The sequence below is a fragment of the Lissotriton helveticus genome, chromosome 4_1, assembly GCF_964261635.1.
Source record: "Lissotriton helveticus chromosome 4_1, aLisHel1.1, whole genome shotgun sequence".
Taxonomy (NCBI): domain Eukaryota; kingdom Metazoa; phylum Chordata; class Amphibia; order Caudata; family Salamandridae; genus Lissotriton; species Lissotriton helveticus.
Genome location: NC_136063.1, coordinates 1,683,610,164 through 1,683,629,004, shown reverse-complemented (window position 1 = coordinate 1,683,629,004; position 18,841 = coordinate 1,683,610,164). Strand labels below are relative to the sequence as shown.

The 18,841-nt window shown below is 42.6% G+C and overlaps 1 protein-coding gene across 1 annotated transcript in view; it reads left to right on the top strand.

Annotated features, from left to right (window-relative positions):
- The window catches only part of GPR119 (G protein-coupled receptor 119), a 46,540-nt gene extending 29,766 nt beyond the window's left edge, over positions 1 to 16,774 (top strand). The window contains exon 2 of the mRNA XM_078685890.1: positions 14,839 to 16,774. Coding sequence (XP_078542016.1) covers positions 14,839 to 14,866 — 28 coding nt within the window. The 3' untranslated portion in view covers positions 14,867 to 16,774. The remainder of the gene's footprint in view (positions 1 to 14,838) is intronic.
- The last annotated feature ends 2,067 nt before the right edge of the window (positions 16,775 to 18,841 follow it).

The window sequence follows — 18,841 nt, the reverse complement described above, 5'->3', positions numbered from 1 at the left end:
TGATTGGGACTTTGAAAATATTAATAATATGATGTCAGATTTAGTAATGTCAGCCACATTCACAGAAGATGATTATTTGCAGGGTTCATCAAACTATGAAGAAATGTATTGTTATAATCATTATGGTCATCACTATTTGCATAAATCTGCTCAACCTAGAAATGTTTTAAATTATAATCAATGGGAACATTGTCCAACACCGCCAAAAGGCAGTTCGAAAACATTTTATGAGAAATTCACATACTTCTCAGGGTTTAACAACAGTAATCCAGAAACGTTTATTTTAAAATGTCAGATAAGACAGGAATGAAAACAATGTTGACAAATACTAAATTGATTTATTCTGAAAAATGTTATGATAAAATGTCTACATTTGGTTTTGAATTTTGGAAAAACATCATTGAAACAAAAACCATCTGGGGTTCAAAAGACTGGCAGGTACAAGGTTTAGAAGCATTATTTAGAGCCTGCATGATCCCAGAGCAGATAATATTCCTGAATGACACCATTCAACAGACAACCTGTCTTGGTTTAGCCAAGATAAAAGACTTAAACAAACCGTCTATTCCGAAGCCCATACCTGATAGTAATAGCACTACAGATGTGGAGATAGACGTATCCCATATTTTACACCAAAACAGAACAAATCCTGATTGGAAAAATGGTTGATCTGGCCCACAGACACAAATAACTGTCAAGATAGATTCCTGAACAAAACACAGGGGTTAAAACAGAACAGGCCAGACCCAAGATATTCCAGAGACAACATCCAGGGATAGTTACAACATATAGGGGTCGATTAGGATCGCGGACGGACTTGAGTCCGTCCGCAACCCCTGAGGAGGAGGGAACGTCCGCATGGGCTGCGGCGTTCCCTCCGATCAAATTAGGATGTGACCGCCAGGGTGGCGGTCACATCCTCTATCTCTAACATTGCGGCGGGTGCAGCTTCAAGCTGCACCCGCCGCAATGTAAAAAATCCATGCACAGCATTTGCGTGCACAAAGCGGCAGGCACCGCGCGGTGCCTGCTGCATTGTGCACGCAAATGCAGGGGGGTACCATAGGTACCCCCCATGTGCACCCCCCACCCCACCTTCACCCAGGGGGCCCGCAACGGGCCCCCGAAGTGAAGGTCCGTATGCTTTTCCACGGCGGTAAAGCCGCCGCGGAAAAGCATATATTTTCAGACATCCTAATATGCCTGGCGGTGTCTGATAGACACCACCAGACATGTTAGTGCTTTTCCACCGCGGTCGCCTTCCGACCGCGGCGGAAAAGCGGCGGACAGATTATCAGACCCACCAGCCATCCTAATTTGGCGGTGGGTCTTTGGAGTCTCCGCCGCGGTTTTTCCGCATCCTCCAGGCCGGCGGACACTTCCGCCGGCCCGGAGGATGCGGAAAAACCGCCATCCTAATCGGCCCCTTAGTGTAGGAAAACTATGCCTTGAGTGGCTACAGAAATCCACACTGCCAGAAATTAAGCAACACTTGACTTTACTTAAAGACGGTGCTGACTTGCGAGATTTCATACTGGGACCTCGTAAACAGCGTCAAAAACGTTTCATATACGCCGGTATATACGCTGCTTACAACGAAGCTTGGAAAGTAATGCAAATTGAAACAGCAGAAAAAATACGAGAAATTGATCGTATAAATTTGGAAAAATCCCTTTCTGTAGTGGACAATGGGTTAACAACTCTGTCCTCCAGAATATATTCACTGGACAGGATTGTATCATCTGCTATTGATATAATAGAGCAGGACTTACTAATGTTACAACATGGTCAGTCCCAATTACGTTCTATTGTACAGCTAGGCTGGACGTTGCAAAACCTGCGTTCAGGCTACGTGCCATGGCGTCTAATTAACACAACGTCATTATTCTCTATCTTTAACCTTACTGATAAACAAATCAGTTTGGCACAAAAAGGAGCAGACTATACGACTCTGAGCATTGAAAAACTTGCGAGATTACCATTGACAATGTCAGAGAGAACTGTCATTGAATGGATAATACATGGAACGATTACAATCCCAATAACAACTTTCCAGTTTAAGTATTACCAAAAATATATACCAGCAGGCCTGTATGAAAGGTTGGGTAAAGGATACATCAAATCAACCTGGAAATTACCTTATACACATAATTGTTATAGTGAAGGGAAAAAAGAGGTATTCCTTAGTGGTAACAATTGTAAAAAATCACTAAGTGGTACACTTCTGTGTCAAGGTATTAACTTGCATGGAGCCTGCGAAGGTTCATCAAATAACCTTTCATGTCACCTGCACGGCACTCCTGCAACACAGATAGAGCCTTTTTTCAGACCGCTTTCCAACGGCAGCTATGTTCTAATAAGTGACCACAGCTGTTGTGGCATGGTGCCAGGAAAAGCCTATCTCGTAACCGTCACTTCCAGGGTCATTTGCTGTATGCAAGTATTGTATCCAAACGGCAATCCAGACATGGAGGCTGCAATATAGCCTTCTTTGAATATCTCTTCTATTCGAATTGATACTTTAAGCAGAATAAAGTCTATTCTTTTACAGACAACTGTGCCTTTAACCTCGTCCAAAGAGACGTATGATCTGCAAGTTGCAAGCACAGCGGCAGAGATACATTCCCTATTATCAACAAATTTCCCCGTGCATTTCGTAGAAATGTTAGGTCAAATTTTAAACATGTCTGATACCAGTGGCATCGCACATGTATTTAAGACAATTTTTTCGGGACTGGTAGCACCCTTTCAAACAGTTCTGGGCATTTTCCCGAATTTTGTGCATTCGTTATTCGGCGGCCGGCCTCTTCTTTTGGGACTCATAGCAGGAATTTTATTTTTTATCCTTCTGCTCCGATATGGCAAGCCAAGCCACAGACCGAACTCCAGCTACAATGGAAGAAACGATCTTAGCAATACGCTACCGAGACCGAATCACTAGAATCCCCGGATTAGCCCGGCTAAGAGATCTGAGTGCAACCTGGTTTCTTTCATTCAGACCAATCTGGCAAGATTGCATCTTACCTGTGCTTCGATGTCTGCTATGCAGAGAAGAATGCGTGTTGGACGTTTGTCTTACACTACCATCAGCAGTACCTATGGATATCGATACTTTGCTTGGTTCGGTAACGGCTCATGAATCGTGTTGTCCCCAGCGGCAACCTATTCTAATGACGGCATTCGTTGAGACTTCACCATTACGATTAGGTGGAGGTGAAGTACGAGATGAAAGCAGCACCACACAGGTACAACCTTCCGTGAGCATTGCTGATCCAGACATCGATGATAGCAATGACTCTCACATTTGCACAATTTCAGCATTTTTGAACTTGGTCGAACTTTCACCTGATGTTGTAGACCAATTTTTCGCAACTCTGTCTGATATGATGTTCTCTCCGAACAACGAGAATAACTTTTAAAACAACGAGCACACAGCGTTCCCTGAACTCTGAATTTGGCCTTCAGTTTTTTGATAAACAAAAGTACTGAAAACAATTGGAACTATTTTTTCCCCTGAAAGCGAAAAAATTTTTTTTCCACTACCAAAATATTTACCTTTTTTTGGCACATGGTACTCTGCTTAAAGTAGAACTATTCTTAAAGAACAGAGCTTCTATTTTTAGAGACACTAGAGACAATATTTTACCTCAGCCTCTAGCACATGTACAGTATTTTGTAAATATGTGATGAAATGGTCTCGACCTTCTTTTCTGCTCTATGAAATCAGCACATTCAATTCGAGAGGCCAAATCTCATCTTGTCATTAATAATTTAGGGATCAGAGAACAGACTTGTGTTGTGATGTTATGTATGCTTAGTCAAAAAAAGTGAAATACCAGCATTTGTAAAGCGCACAGCTACCTTCAGAGAGGTGTCCCGGCACTGGGGGCCGTCGGGAAGATTAAGCAAGCTATTGCCCAGAGTCACATGGTGCTGGGCTAACCTGCCGCTGGTGCCGGGGATCAAACCATGAACTCTGTGGTCTGGAGTCAGGCACCCTGGCTGCTGCGCCACACCTCTTCCACTGTCCCCCTTGTCAACACCAAGGCATTAACTTAGGAGCCCTTGTCCGTCATCAGACTGCTTGTACCTGTGTCCCTTGCAGAAGGGACAGTTGAGAGAATGAATGCTTTGGGGTGTAAACACCAGATTTCATCCTCTTAACTCTTGCCACCATGTAGTGAGGAGCAGTAAGATGTAAGCTAAAATTAATGGCATGTGCCCTGCGCCAAGGCCTATATAAATGTCCTCTATTGAATTTAACCTTTTTGGTACTAACTGTTAGTGTACTCCTGGGTGGTTCCAGAATGCATTTTGTTTTGTAAATTAGCATGGATCACATTCAGTTAACAATTTGGGGATATATCTCCCTTTACCTGGAATCAAATATTTCTGATACTCTTGCGGCGCACCTAGAAGACACATACCTAAATGTAGCAGTGGGAGTAGTACATTTTACACCTCCGTAATCCAAAACATATCCTAATTTTGCACTGACTGGAGTGGGAGTAGTACATTTTACTCCTCTGCAATCCAACACTTTTTCTACTGTTGCACTGACTGAAGTGAGAATACAACATTTTACCCCTCCACAATCCAACACTTTTTCTACTGTTGAAATGACTGGAGTGGGAATTGTACATTTTACCCTTCCTCAATCTAAGAATTTCCCTACTGTTGCTTTGACTGGGTTGGGAATATTAATGTTACCCTTCCACAACCCAACACTTTCTCTACTGTTGCATTTATTGGTGTGGGAATAGTACAGTTTACCCCTCCGCAATCCAACACTTTTCCTACTGTTGCACTGACTGGGGTGAGAATGGTAAATTTTACCCCTTCGCAATCCAAAACTTTCCCTACTGTTCTACTGACTGGAGTGGGAATAGTAAATTTTACCCCTCTGCAATCCAACAATTTTCCTACTGCCCCACTGACTGGAGTGGGAATAGAAAATTACCCCTCTGCAATCCAACACATTCCCTACTGTTGCACTGCGTGGAGTGGGAATAGTAAATTTGACCTCTCCTGACAAATATTTAGGTTTTCTCAGATGGCATTTCTGATTTTACTCTCCTGTACAAACTAAATGTGTACAATCAATGTCTGCAGTTACATATCCTGCACATTATCTTCATCATTTCGATATCATATCCACATACATTTCCCCCTTCATAGTACCTATATAATTTTATAGGAGAGTGAAACCAGAAATGCCATCTGAGAAAACCTAAATATTTTTCTTGATAAAGATGGAACTATAAGCTACTCCATTGAAACGCGTCGACACATCTGTAGGCACAATCTAAGAACCGACATAGACTTGTAGATGCAGAATTGATGAATGTATCCCAAGCTATGCACTGAAGTCATTGTTCTATATGATGTGCAATAGTGTATGACATATTGTGTTGTCTCATAAATGTTGTTTTCTCTGTTATGCAGGTTCATAACGGTATTTATTATTTGGATTGAGCAATTATTTCTTGTACTGTATTAACTGCTTTTTAAATCATTTGCTTGTGATTACAATTGTGATATTTGATGTTTTTAATCGTTGAAATATATTTTTAATAAAATATTTTTGACTATACAAATTGAATGTGAAAATTTACAATCAGTGATATGATGAATTGTTGTGGTGCTTCAAACCTGTAATAGGCACATGGTAACAACTGATTGATCATTCTATATATATTGTTCTGTCTAGGGATTACCTTTATTTACGTGTTCTGTTAAGTCAAAATGCTTTGTGATTAATAAGGCTATTCAAAATAAAGTGTTATTAAGTGCTAAAAAACAAACATATTAAATAATGAAAATAACACTTAATACAATTTTCCTTCTGAATATTTCGTGGCTTGAGACCAAACTTTGGATATTACATTTTTGAAAAATGTTACCTATATAAAGTAGTTGAGTTGGCAGATGTGTGTATTTTGTAGTTTGTTTTTCTCTTGTTCTTCCACTATATATTGAATTTACAGGGGTCCTCATTTGCTCCTTATACAGTCTCTTTCATGCCCTTTGTCCTTGTATAAGTATTGCCTCTTTAAGGACACAGGGTGACCTGATGGCACTAGTTGGTCCAGGTCGAGTGAGTATAAAACAGCTTTTATGCTCTATTCAAAATACTGTGAATTCAAACTCATATGCACCTTGCTTTACAATTAATTCTACAGCAAAGGAGGATCAGGAGAGCAAAACAGTGGGAAGATAGCACCAATAGAGCATTCTGTAGTCTTACAGTGTAATTATACCCCGGCAGCCCAGTGGTACCCCAGCTCTCATGTGCTCATGCACTCTACTGCACACTACATACACTCAGGGATAATCAGCAAGCCCAGTCATGGGATACCACACAGACGCACTAGGGAGAGCTTGTAGGCAGGCTCCCCACTGGGATGCAGTTAACAGACCTATACTCCACTACGATAATCAGCTGCAATCAACCATTAGCACTGTCAATCGTCTGGCCATGGTGGTCGTTGCCACCCATATTAAAAGGAATACCACTTTCGTGGCACTCCATATCTAGTATTAGGTAGTGTCTAGTACTCCATTATTGAGCAACTTACCAAATCATGTAAGTCATTTCTCAGGAGATGCATGACATGGATCTTGTGCACATGAAAACATACCAGGTCAGTCTGAATGATAAAATAGGGGTAGGTTGTCACATTTACACAGTACTAGGGACTTTTTAGCCCTACATTTGTAAAGGCCATTAGATTTGCAATGGATTGGATCTATTTCACTACAGGAATTAACAGTCAGTTGCAGAGGATGAGTATAAGTGCTGAAACACATTTAAGGAACCACTTAAAAATTTACAAGAGGTGTCATAAGTCTCAATGATTTTATTCTAATTCACAAGCTGCCAGAAGCATTTCAAAGGTAAACCAGCTGTTGTTATTGGCAAAGGTTTGTCACACAGTAAATCTGGAGGACAATGTGCATCTTTTAAAGATATATTGAATCTTGAAGAACTTCAGGATCTTGAGATCCTAGTGTGTATTAGACAGCTGCTGAAACACTGCTATCCTCTGGGCAACTCTCAATTTGTTCCAGGGAACATCTGTGGTAACTGTATTTCTATTGCTGACCTGAGTTGGCAAGCATGCATTGAGCAGCAATTCATTGTCTTGTGAGAGGAAAACTAAACAGTCTACATTGTTCGGAATCTGTGAATCCTCACTCCAGGTGCAGTTGTGACCTGCACCTGCATACCAAGTCTACTCTCCACCAATATGCTGCGTGCTTTGGACCGAAACAGGATGTATCTTGTAAATAAGTGTGAACTATAGGAACAATTCCTGCATATTTAGTTTTCTTGTTTGGAAAATGTTCTTGAACTTTGCCAAATCCAGTGAAATGAAAGAGTAAACACTCCGAAATTGGAACCCCACTGCAGACGTGTTGATGTCATGAGTGAAGGCTGTCCGTCTCCCACCAATAAACACTTCCATGACCAGATATTGCTACGTCAGCCTGATCGTCCTGGTATTTTGTAAAGGGATGGAGTGTTCTGTCTTAGTAGGTGCAACATATTTAGTTTTGTTTGCAGTTTGCCAAAGCAAGTCTAGTAACTTCAGCCAAGTATGCCTCAGTCAGTAATGTTTCTTGCGACTGATTGCACCACACAGAATTATATCAGTGCAAATTACACCACATTCATGTACTTTTGAAAATCACATATTGAATGTGAATGGTGTCATATCAGTCCATAGCTCCAAGTGCGACTGCAGCAAAATAGTGTGAACAGATGCAGAGGCGCAACTAGAGCGACATTTCGGGGGGGGCTAAGAAACATTTTCGGGGGAGCTGAAACTTTAAGCAATAGGCTGAGTGGAGCGGCAGGGGCTCTTGGAAGGGGTAAAACAACAACAAAGCCTCATTAACATACAAATGGTGGGCAAGCGCCAGTGTCATCATAGGCATATGACATGGTCACATCAGCACAAAGCACTGGCAAGAGACAGCCCATGTTGATGACCATCGTCCAAAGATTGACATGACTTGTGCATCAGGGTGGTATTGCCTCCCATCGTCGAAAATAAAACTTTTAAAAATAACATTTCCGAATTATTCGTTCTAAAATAAAGGAGGTGTGGCCAACACAGTCAAGATGAAGGACGTGTCCAAAAGATGCTTTGGAGACCTTCTTGTTAATTCTGCAGATTCAGAACTGTAGGTTCTCTAAACTGCCAGCAGTTAGCCGGTTTGGCCCTCTGCTCGCTTGAGGTGGCTGTGGCTTGGATGGCTATTGCCCAATGGCCCAGGGAGCTGCTGAACTCGTACCGGGTTGCTCCACTTCCCCGATACTTAAAATGGTGGCTGCCTATGGACTGGGACACCAGTGCTGGTTTACTTCGTTCTGGCAACACCCTTGGGAGGACTGGAAACGTTTCTAAGGCTTATCAATGCTTGACACCAAACTTCTTAAGTAGCATACACATTCTTCATGTGTGTTACGCTGTTGCTTCACAGGATTACTAGAGCTTCATATTACCATTATCTGCTCACCCACAAGCATTACGGGTTGGTTTCTTTGATATTTACAGTGAGGCACCATACTGCGGCACACTCACCTTTTCCATTGCCTCTATACCACAATTTTCAGTCTTGAAAAAGTCTCTGTGATGAAATACGTGTCGGCTGCCTGTCTGATTGGATATTACTTTTGACAAAAGGAATTTGCAACACTGTGGAAAGATTAAATCACACAAAATTCACCTACAACTTTGCTTCACTGCTTTATTGAATACATGTGTATGACGTTGGACTTCTTTGTGTGCTTTGGTATTTCTTCGACCATTTGTACGCCAAACTGGGGATCCTCCAGTTCTGGCCAATGCACCCCAGGTGGCAGGGTATTTATACCAGGAGAGAACCAATCCTTACTTAGTTCCTCGATTTTTCACAATTTATTCAGTTGAACTATTTTACAGCTTAGGATGTGCGTACATTTTGGCATAGCCACCATCACTATGTCCTGTATTAACTATATCTTTCTCCCAGCGGTAGCCATTTCTGCCATGACGGGAGCCTCCATGCTCCCCCAGGGTATATCAGACCATTATAACAACTTCATCAACTAGGATCCCCAACCCCCCCATAAACATCTTACGCAGAGCCTTAACGCATGGTTCTTTGTTGACAATGGACTAACTGTCAAGACTAACACTGGGACAGTTCAAAATGTTTGAAATCGTGGGCAGCTAGTAGGACGACAATCCTGTGGCAAAGGTCTACCTTAAATGCAAGGAGAGAGATAGGCATTGCGACATTGTAGACCTTGAGACTTGTATACTTAATAATGAAACTGCAATTGCTCTCAGTTCCTCTGTGGCGTTGAACCGACAGTTTGAACTAGATTGAGCTGTACTGCACCAACTGGTCTCTCATGAGGCCTTCCGGTGCTGGTGCGTGACCACCCAGCGCATATATGAACATGCCGATAAGAGCAGTGTGCTTCTAAATCAGCTGGCAACCAGAAACATTGGTTTGCAATTTATCCCTGCCGTGAATGTACATTGAGTTACCAGAGCTGATGAAATTGCAGCAGTATTTGCTACTTACTATGAGTAGCTCTATGCACGCCAACCGCGTACTCCTGCTGAAAGCTCTCAGCGGTTGCTTGTAGACATACCCCTCTCTTGTCTGACACGGGTACAGCAAAAGGTTACGCTGTGCTATGCTATGCTTGGGTTTTATAGAGGCCCATGGCGACCTGAAGGCATCCCAGCCCTGACAGAGAAAGAAAGCTGCTCCACTAAGGCCAGAAGTTTAGAAGATTCCATTTTGAAAAGCCAGTTCTTTAAGGATTTTCAAAAATTCAGCTAATTGTTCATGGACCGAACAGCCAAATTGAAGGAGTTCCAGAGCTTACCCACATTAGAGCAAAAAGACGTTCCTCCACCTCTAGATCTTTTAGTAGAGGGGACGTTGGCTAGGTATGCATTGGTGGATCTAAGAAGCATTTTAAGGATGTAGGGGGAACCAATTGGCATAACATATGGGGACCATGTGCATAGAAGACTGTGTACTGTGCACAAGGATTTAAATACAATCCTTTGAACAATAGATAACCAGTGAAGCTCAATCAAGCCCTGTTTAGCTGACTCATACTTAGGTAATCTTAACAGCAAGCATGCAGAAGCCTTTTGCACGCCTTGTAGTTTTCAAGTAACTGCTTAGGGAGCACCTAGGTTAAGTCTTAGTCCTGGCACAAGAGAATTTAAGCCTGGACTACCAGCCTCCCCGCGGGCTGAGGCAATAAAAGCTGAATCTTGTGCAACATACGCATGATTCCAAAGCAGGTAGTAGACAGTTTAGTAGGCTGTTTCCATAGTAGGAGTTTTCCAGCCACCCTCCCAGACTTTTTACAGCTGGTTTGGGAGCCGGCGGAGGGCTGAGGCAGCCATGCCAATCAATGGTACTTCGGGTATGGGGTTTGCTCCTAAGTATTATAAGTTCTGTTTTGGGACCATTCAACTTAAGACAGGATGTGTTTATCCAGCTGGCTACCTGCTCCAGACAGGTCAGAAGGTGGACGCTAAGGGATCCATGTCTGGTGCAATTGAGAAAGCCAGCTGGTTATCTTCTGCGTAAGAGATGATAGAAATCACGTAGGGAGCTATAATATCCGCCAAGTGTTGAAGGTACACGTTGAACAGTGTAGGACTGGGAGAACCTACACTCTGCCTTGATTCCCAGGCCGTCTTAAATGAGAAAGAACACCATCTCACAATATCGGCAGTCCTTTTACAAATGTATCTTCTCCTCCCCAAGCCTAACCCTAAAACAAAAGCGTTATTCTAACTAAGAAAGATACATTTCTTCACCTGCAACAGAAACGTTAGAAAGAAAAAGATTCGACATGCACATGAGAATTACAAACAACCCTTACTATAAGCGTCAGGGGTAATGCATTTCAGGCCAACAGAAACCAGCCAACATAAGTGAATAACACGTAGGCCTTATGAAGCCTCATGGAAATTAACATTTTACTAAAACTCTAAATCACCACGTTACATGAACACATCAAATACTTAAAATTGTAAGCAACCTACACGAATGCTACACGTTAAGGCTCCAGTTAAACATGCCTAAGTTCGGACATTTACATGGTGCACTATGTATCAATGCATCACATTTCGATAAATGAACTTCATTAGTCAATTATAAAAGAATACTAAGATTTACATTATTCAAAACACAACTGCCACGTTAATCTCTTCACATTTTACTGAATATTTCTGTCTTTTCACCTTTTCTTGTTATGTTTCACATTCTAATGACATTGGAGCCCATTAGGATGGCGGGCGGATTGCCCCCGCCAGGCTGGCGGGGGCAATCCGCCCACCATCCTCACCTAAATGACCCCCCGCCATATTAGTATGGCGGGGGGACCACGGCGGACAGAAAGACCGTCCGCCGCTTTTGCGACCGGGGCGGAAAAGGTCTAATATGGTGGCGATGTCTAATAGACACGGCCAGCCATATTAGCATGGGCTTGTTTAGATGCCTTTCGGTGGCGGCGATGCTGCCACGGAAAGGCATGCAGTCTTCACTTTGGGGGCCCCCAGAGTGAAGGAGAGATGGGGGGTGCACACGGGGGGTACCTGTGGTACCCCCCTGCATTTGCATAACAAAGTGGCAGGCACCGCGCGGTGCCTGCCGCTTTGTTTATGCAAATGCATACGTGCATTTTTAGGATTGTGGCGGCCGGCGCTGATAGCACCGCCTGCCACAATGCTAAAAATGCAGGATGCGCCCGCCACAGTGGCGGGCGCATGCTAATACCCCCCACGGGACCCCCGCCTTTATGGCGGGCAGTCCCAATAACCTATAGGATGGCGGGCGGACTAAGCCCGCCCGCCATCCTAATGACCCCCATTATGTTAACACGACAAAAATAAATGCAGGTGCAAACTACTCGTGATTATGATGCACCTCTCCAAATAAAAAGGGCACAATGGCGCTCTACCACACCCTAGGATATAAGTAAGTAAGTAAAATGTTATTGTATGATTAGTTAAAATCTTACAATTAGAACAATTTTTAACACACACCCAATAAAACATTTCAAATACGTCTAAAATTCCTAATAATCTAAATCAGATTTTTTTTCCAGATAGTGCCACAAAATTATTAATTCAATCCTTTATATTTAAAAAATATAGCAAATACTTGATATAGATAATAGCAATAATAATTTCATTACTAATGAGCAAATTTACTTATATAATACAGAATTCATCCCTAGCTATCCAAAATTTCCAGATTTACCAGACTCAACTCTCTGACATCCAATTTCTTTTTTGCAAGTATCAAAAATTTGGTAAAATTAGCATTCATTATAATGTCAGTTGGACTAAAACAAACTACCATAGCATGTCTACATGTGCGAACACCTTTTTTGATGAAGAAGTTTTTCAGGTATTTCTTGCTTTCAGCTGTCATTGCTGCGCATATGCAAACCAAATGTGTGATATATTATTCCCATAAATTGCATAGTCTGCAGGGAGTCGTTGTAGAAGGTCTCAGCCAAGGCATCGCATGCTTTAAGCCTGGCAAGTTGCTGAATCTTGCTTTCATAAATATATTTTTGGTTTGTACTGTCCAAGGTATTTCTAAGTACGGCTGAACTTGAAGCATTGTATATTCATTGACTATCATCCATGCATGCGACTGCTTAATAAACAAATCTTTATCTTTCAGAAGAGATAAATGTTTTACTAATTTGTTAATTATTTTCTTAAACGCTTGTGGGGTTAAGGGCATTTCCCAAATCTTGTAAATTGAACGCTCTTTCAGAGCCATATCAAGGTATTTAAAAAAAGACAACTTTTGATTCCATTGTACCTCTTGCCTAGGATGTTATGGTGATTGCCTACAAGAACTCCTGGCATTCAGCCCTTTGGAGACTAGGTTATTGATGGGGAGACTGGGATTATGGGGTGCTTCCCATCTATATCGTGCCCTTGTAGGTTATGCCTTGGAGACACTGGTATTGCTTCGACAGAAATGGGAGGGATGGATTGGGGAACTGGAGGAGGTTGAGTGGCGGGAAGCACATATGGCTCCTAGAGAACTAGCGATTTTAGCCCTTTTCGGTTTGATCCAGTTGCCCTACCTACACCAAACCTACATGACTCCCCAGTGACTGGGTTACGCAGGTGTCCTTTCAGACTCCAGATGTGCCCGCTATCAATCTCCGACTGCATATTTCTTTCACATGGTTTGGCAATACCCGCAGGTTACTCGTTATTGGTCCAGGATTAGCTCTTCCTTCTTGGCCATCTTTGGTACCTTAATCCAACTGACCTCAAAGGTGGCACGGCTGTGTATAATGGATGAATCTGGGTAATCTTGGGGCGATAGGACACTGGTGGGACTGGCAGCCAGGCCAAATGAGAAATAGCGCAATCTTGGAAACAATCCAACCTGCCAACGTTGAAGCAATGGCATTCTTGAATGGATTGCTGTGCTAAACAGGAGGAACTGATCTATATTGCCCAGAGATGTCTGGAGAAATTCTCAAAATATTTGGGTTAATGATGGCAGCATTATGGGTTGTCCCCAACGTTGAATTATTTGCCTTTTAATGTTGCTTGATTTTCAGGGGGCGGTGGGTGGAATAGGGGAGGGACTGAGACCAAAGATGCAGAGCTTTATTTTTGTTTATGTTGTCCTGATTTGTTTGTATTTCATTTGTCAACACCAAATATAATCTGTTTATACAAAACAATACTTTGAAAAGGAACACTTACCAAAGTGTTTCTTCCCAAAATATTATAGAATTAGGACAAGGATAAAGAAGATAAGGCTGTAGGGTATAACGAGTAGGGTTAAGGGCTTAGTGGTTATGTTTGATGTTAATGGGTTAGGTTTTTGGATTAAGGGTCAAGGGTGTAGGATGCATGTTGGAATAAAGGTCATGGGTTCAGACACATGGGATTAGGGGTTTAGGGTTAAAGGTGTAGGGATAAGGGTTTGAGATATATGGTTAGTGGTTAAGTGTACAGAGGTTAAGAGTATTGGTTTAGGGGTTAGGTCTTTGGGGTATAAGTGTTATGGGTTAGGCATACAGGATTAAGATTATGGGGTATAGAAAATAAGGACAAGGGGTTAACGGTTTGGGGAAAAGGGTTGACCATGTGTGGAGGTTAAGGATATAGTAAAGTATACATGGTTTAAGTTATAGGGTTCTTGTTAATATGAAATGGTTAATGATACAGGGATAAAGTGTATGGGTCTAGGGCTATAGGGTTAATGGATATTAGTTACAGGTTAACCCTTATGGTTAAATTTGTTTAGTTTTAATTGAAGGTGAGTTGATGATTGCTACAGTTGACTTAAGTCTATCTCTTCAAAATTAAGAAAACGAAGTGTTACTTTCCACAGTAAAACTGTATTTAATTATTTTCAGTGGAACCCCTATAAATTCGAAGTGATGCAAGAATTGTTAAACATAAACTGATGCATTTTCTAAGTAAAAAAATTGAATGATAAAGGTACTACCATCAGGGCATGTTGGTACAAAAGTTAGTCCTTGCTTCAGAACGGGTTTTCAATACTACAAAATCTAAGGTGACCACCGTTTTAAGGATATAAGCTGCCTTAGAAGTAAGCGGGGCCAATCAGAGCGAATTGCAGGGAGAGTGGAACCGCTGAGGATTCAGTAAACAAACAGGAAGGGATGGGACACAATGGTTTTCAGAAGTCCCAAAACCAAAAGTAATATAGATCACAGTGCTAAGGAATGAAAATTGTAACATAGTTATGAGTCCGAGTGCGTCAGTATGATTCTGTCTTCCTTGTATTTTGCAGAGAACCCCAGACCTCGTGTGTGCCTTAACGAAAATCGGAGGGCTGACTGCTAGGCGGAGGAGGACTGGACCAGTTGTGCACATGAGAAAGACTTGACCAGCTCCTATGAAAGAGGAAGCTTTTACTACCATTATCTTCCAGGCATCCTCGTGTCCCCAAGCGGACACTTTGGGCTGCTGCCAGTTAATACCAGTAGGTGGTCCCAGCTCTAGAACAGAGTAAGAAGAGTGATGGCCAGAGAGATGCTGCCTTGAAATCACCTTCTTCAGAAGATTCAGAACCTAGAAAGGGATTTGGAATCCAGTAAATACTTACTTAGTAAAGGGGCTGCTTTGCTTGAACTACTTTCATGTGTTTGATGTAATTGTTTATCTCCCCTGCCTGTTCTCTTTCCTTTTGTTTTCATATATTTTGGGTTATATATTTTCTGTCACCCAGTGTCTCAGGGAGTGTCTCTGAGGCAAAAAGTGGCTGCAATGGCACATTATGAAATGTAATAAACAAACACATCCATTGACTTCCTAATGATCCAAAGCTAAAATACATACCTGAGAAAACCTATTAAGTCCAATACCATATTAAACAGAGAAGGCTTAAATATGGGCACTTAGGACTACATTATTTGTCTGCTATGAGCATCATATTTGAAGAGCTCCCTTCAACAATATCAATCACCCCATAGTCTCCCTGCTACTTTAGTATCACATTACAGATGACAACATATCAAACTTCATCAGAGTTAGCACAACATCTAACATGGGGTGACTGTTCTGTGGTGGTCAGGTGGCACATGCTTTGATGATCTAAATGTCGTTTATTTGTCAAATGTGGTGTTTCGTTTCGTTATGCATCAGGTTGTCCTGAATACAGCCTAGGGTGTAGAGTCTTCATTGATAAAATCTCTAGGCATGGCACTAACATCACATCGGAGAGTTTGAAGCTCAAAAGCAGGGCGCTGATCTTTCTTTGCATTGGCCCTATTTCGCTGGTACTCACGTTCTCTCTTCATTAGGAACATCAGAAACACTTGCTTTTCAGGCTACACCTCAAGACATGTTTTTTTTCCATCTACCACCCCCCCTTCTCTTGGGGTGCCGGCAACTGCAGTTTATTTGTCCTGTGGGTCCAGCGCTGGGAAGCCCCGTTGTTGGGGCAGCTGTGCGCTTTATAAGCCTCATAACATCTTCATGTCATACAACAGATACAGTAAAAAACGCACAAAAGGACACATTCCCCTTCTTCACAGAGAGAATAAAAAATGCTTTGTTCTACGTGACAAAGACCATCCAACACAATAATTGTGAATCCAAACACTATACTACAACCCACATTTCAAAAAGAATGACTATCTCAAAGCATTTATTTGCCAAATGTGGTGATGTTGGATATTCAAATCACACACTTGAGATCTTTTACACTTCCTAAAGTAAGTGATATCAGGCCCTTCTACTTGGAATGACCTAAGGAATAGTGGGCTGGTTGGTCACTCCCTGCAAAGCTACTAGCATCTACCTAATTCACCATCACCTTTAATGGTATTAGAGGCAGCTCTAGCCTAAGCATTGTCAACACAACCAGCATCGTGTGCTTGCACCATCTTGGTACCTTTCCTCTGGATTGTCTTAAATCATCATGCTCAAGAAACATACAGTGGCCACAAAGCACACATTTGTGGTATTAAATCTCCCACTTTACAAACAGCAATCCCCCTGTCTTTCCACACTCATAACGTGTTGGCCATTCCTGTATTTTAGTTGTTTTGCAGATCTGAGAGTCAAAGGCAGCAAGCAAGCTTACTGTTGTGATGCAGGCATGTGTGAGATGTCAGATGGGTTCCCTGGGAGTTGTATACACTGTGGAGATCATACGAGTGCCTGTTGTTGCACTGTTTGTTCTAGAACATCTTTTCCTCTAATGCAATAAAGTTTTCAAGACTGCCTCTGCGTTGTTGATGTATTTGTTCACCTGATAAGAGTGGTGGAAAACGATAACATGTCTAGGCTCTCACAGGATTGGTGCTTCTGTGCAAGTTCATCTGAAAGAAGGGGAAGGGAAGAAAGGGGCAAATCATTAACTTTCACTGTCTCGCTTGTTCCACTAGAACCAATGTCTACTTGTTTCTTTATGCTGGTAACTATGAAAAGCCTGGTTACAGGGGACTGTACAGAATATGGGCATTTCTCAGGTAATAGGTGGGCTGGACTGTTCAGTCATGATATGCTGGTGGTGCTCTCTGCTAGTTGCTTAGGTTCTATGTCTTCCTTGTTGAAAAGACCTGGGTATGAGAACAACCCAATGTCGCAATATCAACACACACATCATGTTATTAGAGAGGGTGTACTCCTCCCCATTCTGTTAAGAGTGCAGGATTATTTAGGAATGACAACTACGTCTGCTTGTCACCAAGATATCAAATTCGCTAGACAATGGAGTACGACTCTGTGTTCTTCGGAGGGGACCTCGACTCACAGAAGTTGTAAGTGGCACTATGCCTACACGTCTGAGGATCCTTGGTACAGCTCAAGAATTCAATTCCATTGAGGAAATACTAGGACTTCATCAAAGTGTATTTATTGGAATCTCCGGGGCCATTGAGGTTTCTCAGAGGACAGAAAGGAAGCAAATTTGGTACATTGATTATGGGCTGATGATTCACATTAATGTAGATTAAAAGCTATGCCTGATGGACTGATGACAATGTTATGCTTCTTTTGCCTCGAAGTTTGTTTAGCACTCTGTAATCTGCCACGAGGTGCTTTGCCATTATGCAATGGTGTTTAAATTAAACAGGAGAGGTGCTTATAATCATTGATGATTGCAGTCCATTACTAAAGTCAGGAGGCAGGCAGGTTAAGTTTAATTCACTTAGCCAGTTCAGGTTTACAATTAAATTCTCACCTTTAGTACACCACTCAAAGACAATGAATGTTCAGCCCTCCAAAAGACGACCCCAAATAACCACCCAAAGAGGCTTTGCAGGCATTTTTTGCTTAACCCATGACACATGAAACCCTCAGCATGCCATCGTGCCACAAAGAATGATAAACCAAGGCATATATCTTAGGGCAGCCCCACTTTTTCACTAACAGAATATAAAAGGGCAGTGGTTCAACTCTCTCACTAAAGTGAAGGTTAGTAATCAGAGTTATTTTTGGACAGTGAAACAGATGACACACAGCCCCTGCCCTTGCATGTAGGAGTGGTGGGGCCGGGTTGGGGAGGGGGATTCGACAGACGACCATGAGGGAAAATTACATAAATAATTAATTTCCCCTCACTGTTGTCTGTTGAAACAATCCTCTGCGCTTACCTGCACGGGCAGCGGCTGATGACACAAAGAGAACCTTGCAATACAAGTGTTGAACTTATTGTGTGCGCATGACTGGCCTTATGTCCTCCAAATTAAAGTAGCCAAAAAGTGGAAGCGGGTTTCAGTTGTTATCTACTTTTCCAATGACCCGTGCTCTCTCACTGCAGTGATCTGGGCTCTCACACTCCAATGACTCGTGTGCGCACACTCCAATGTGACCTGCTCTCTCACTCCAGTGACCCACGCTATCACACTCCAGTGACCAGGCTCTCTGACTCCAGTGACCCGTCGGGCTGCACTGTGTCTCAGGCAGCCAATCCTGGCGCTGCTAAGGCTAGGTCATGGAGACGCCCTCCCCATTAGAGACAGGGGATTGCTGCATGAAGCAACCCTCGGCCTCTCGGGTCCCGACAACCCCCTCGCTCTCTCCTGGTCCTTAGGAGGTGGCTGTAGTGCGCATGTTATGGCTGGTCGAGCATGCGCACTATTGCAGCTGCGCTTTAGTAAGCGCTGCTGTCAGTCACCCTCCTTGCTGCCGCAGCCAGCCCCGCCCCCAGCCACCTTCAGCGCCGATTGAATGCCTGCCTGAGCGGAGCAACTCTCGAGTACTTTAACGTTTTCTAGTATTTTGCTTGCATGCAGTGTGACTTGGCCACTTGGGACAACGCCCCAATGGACGCACCGCCCCAGCGT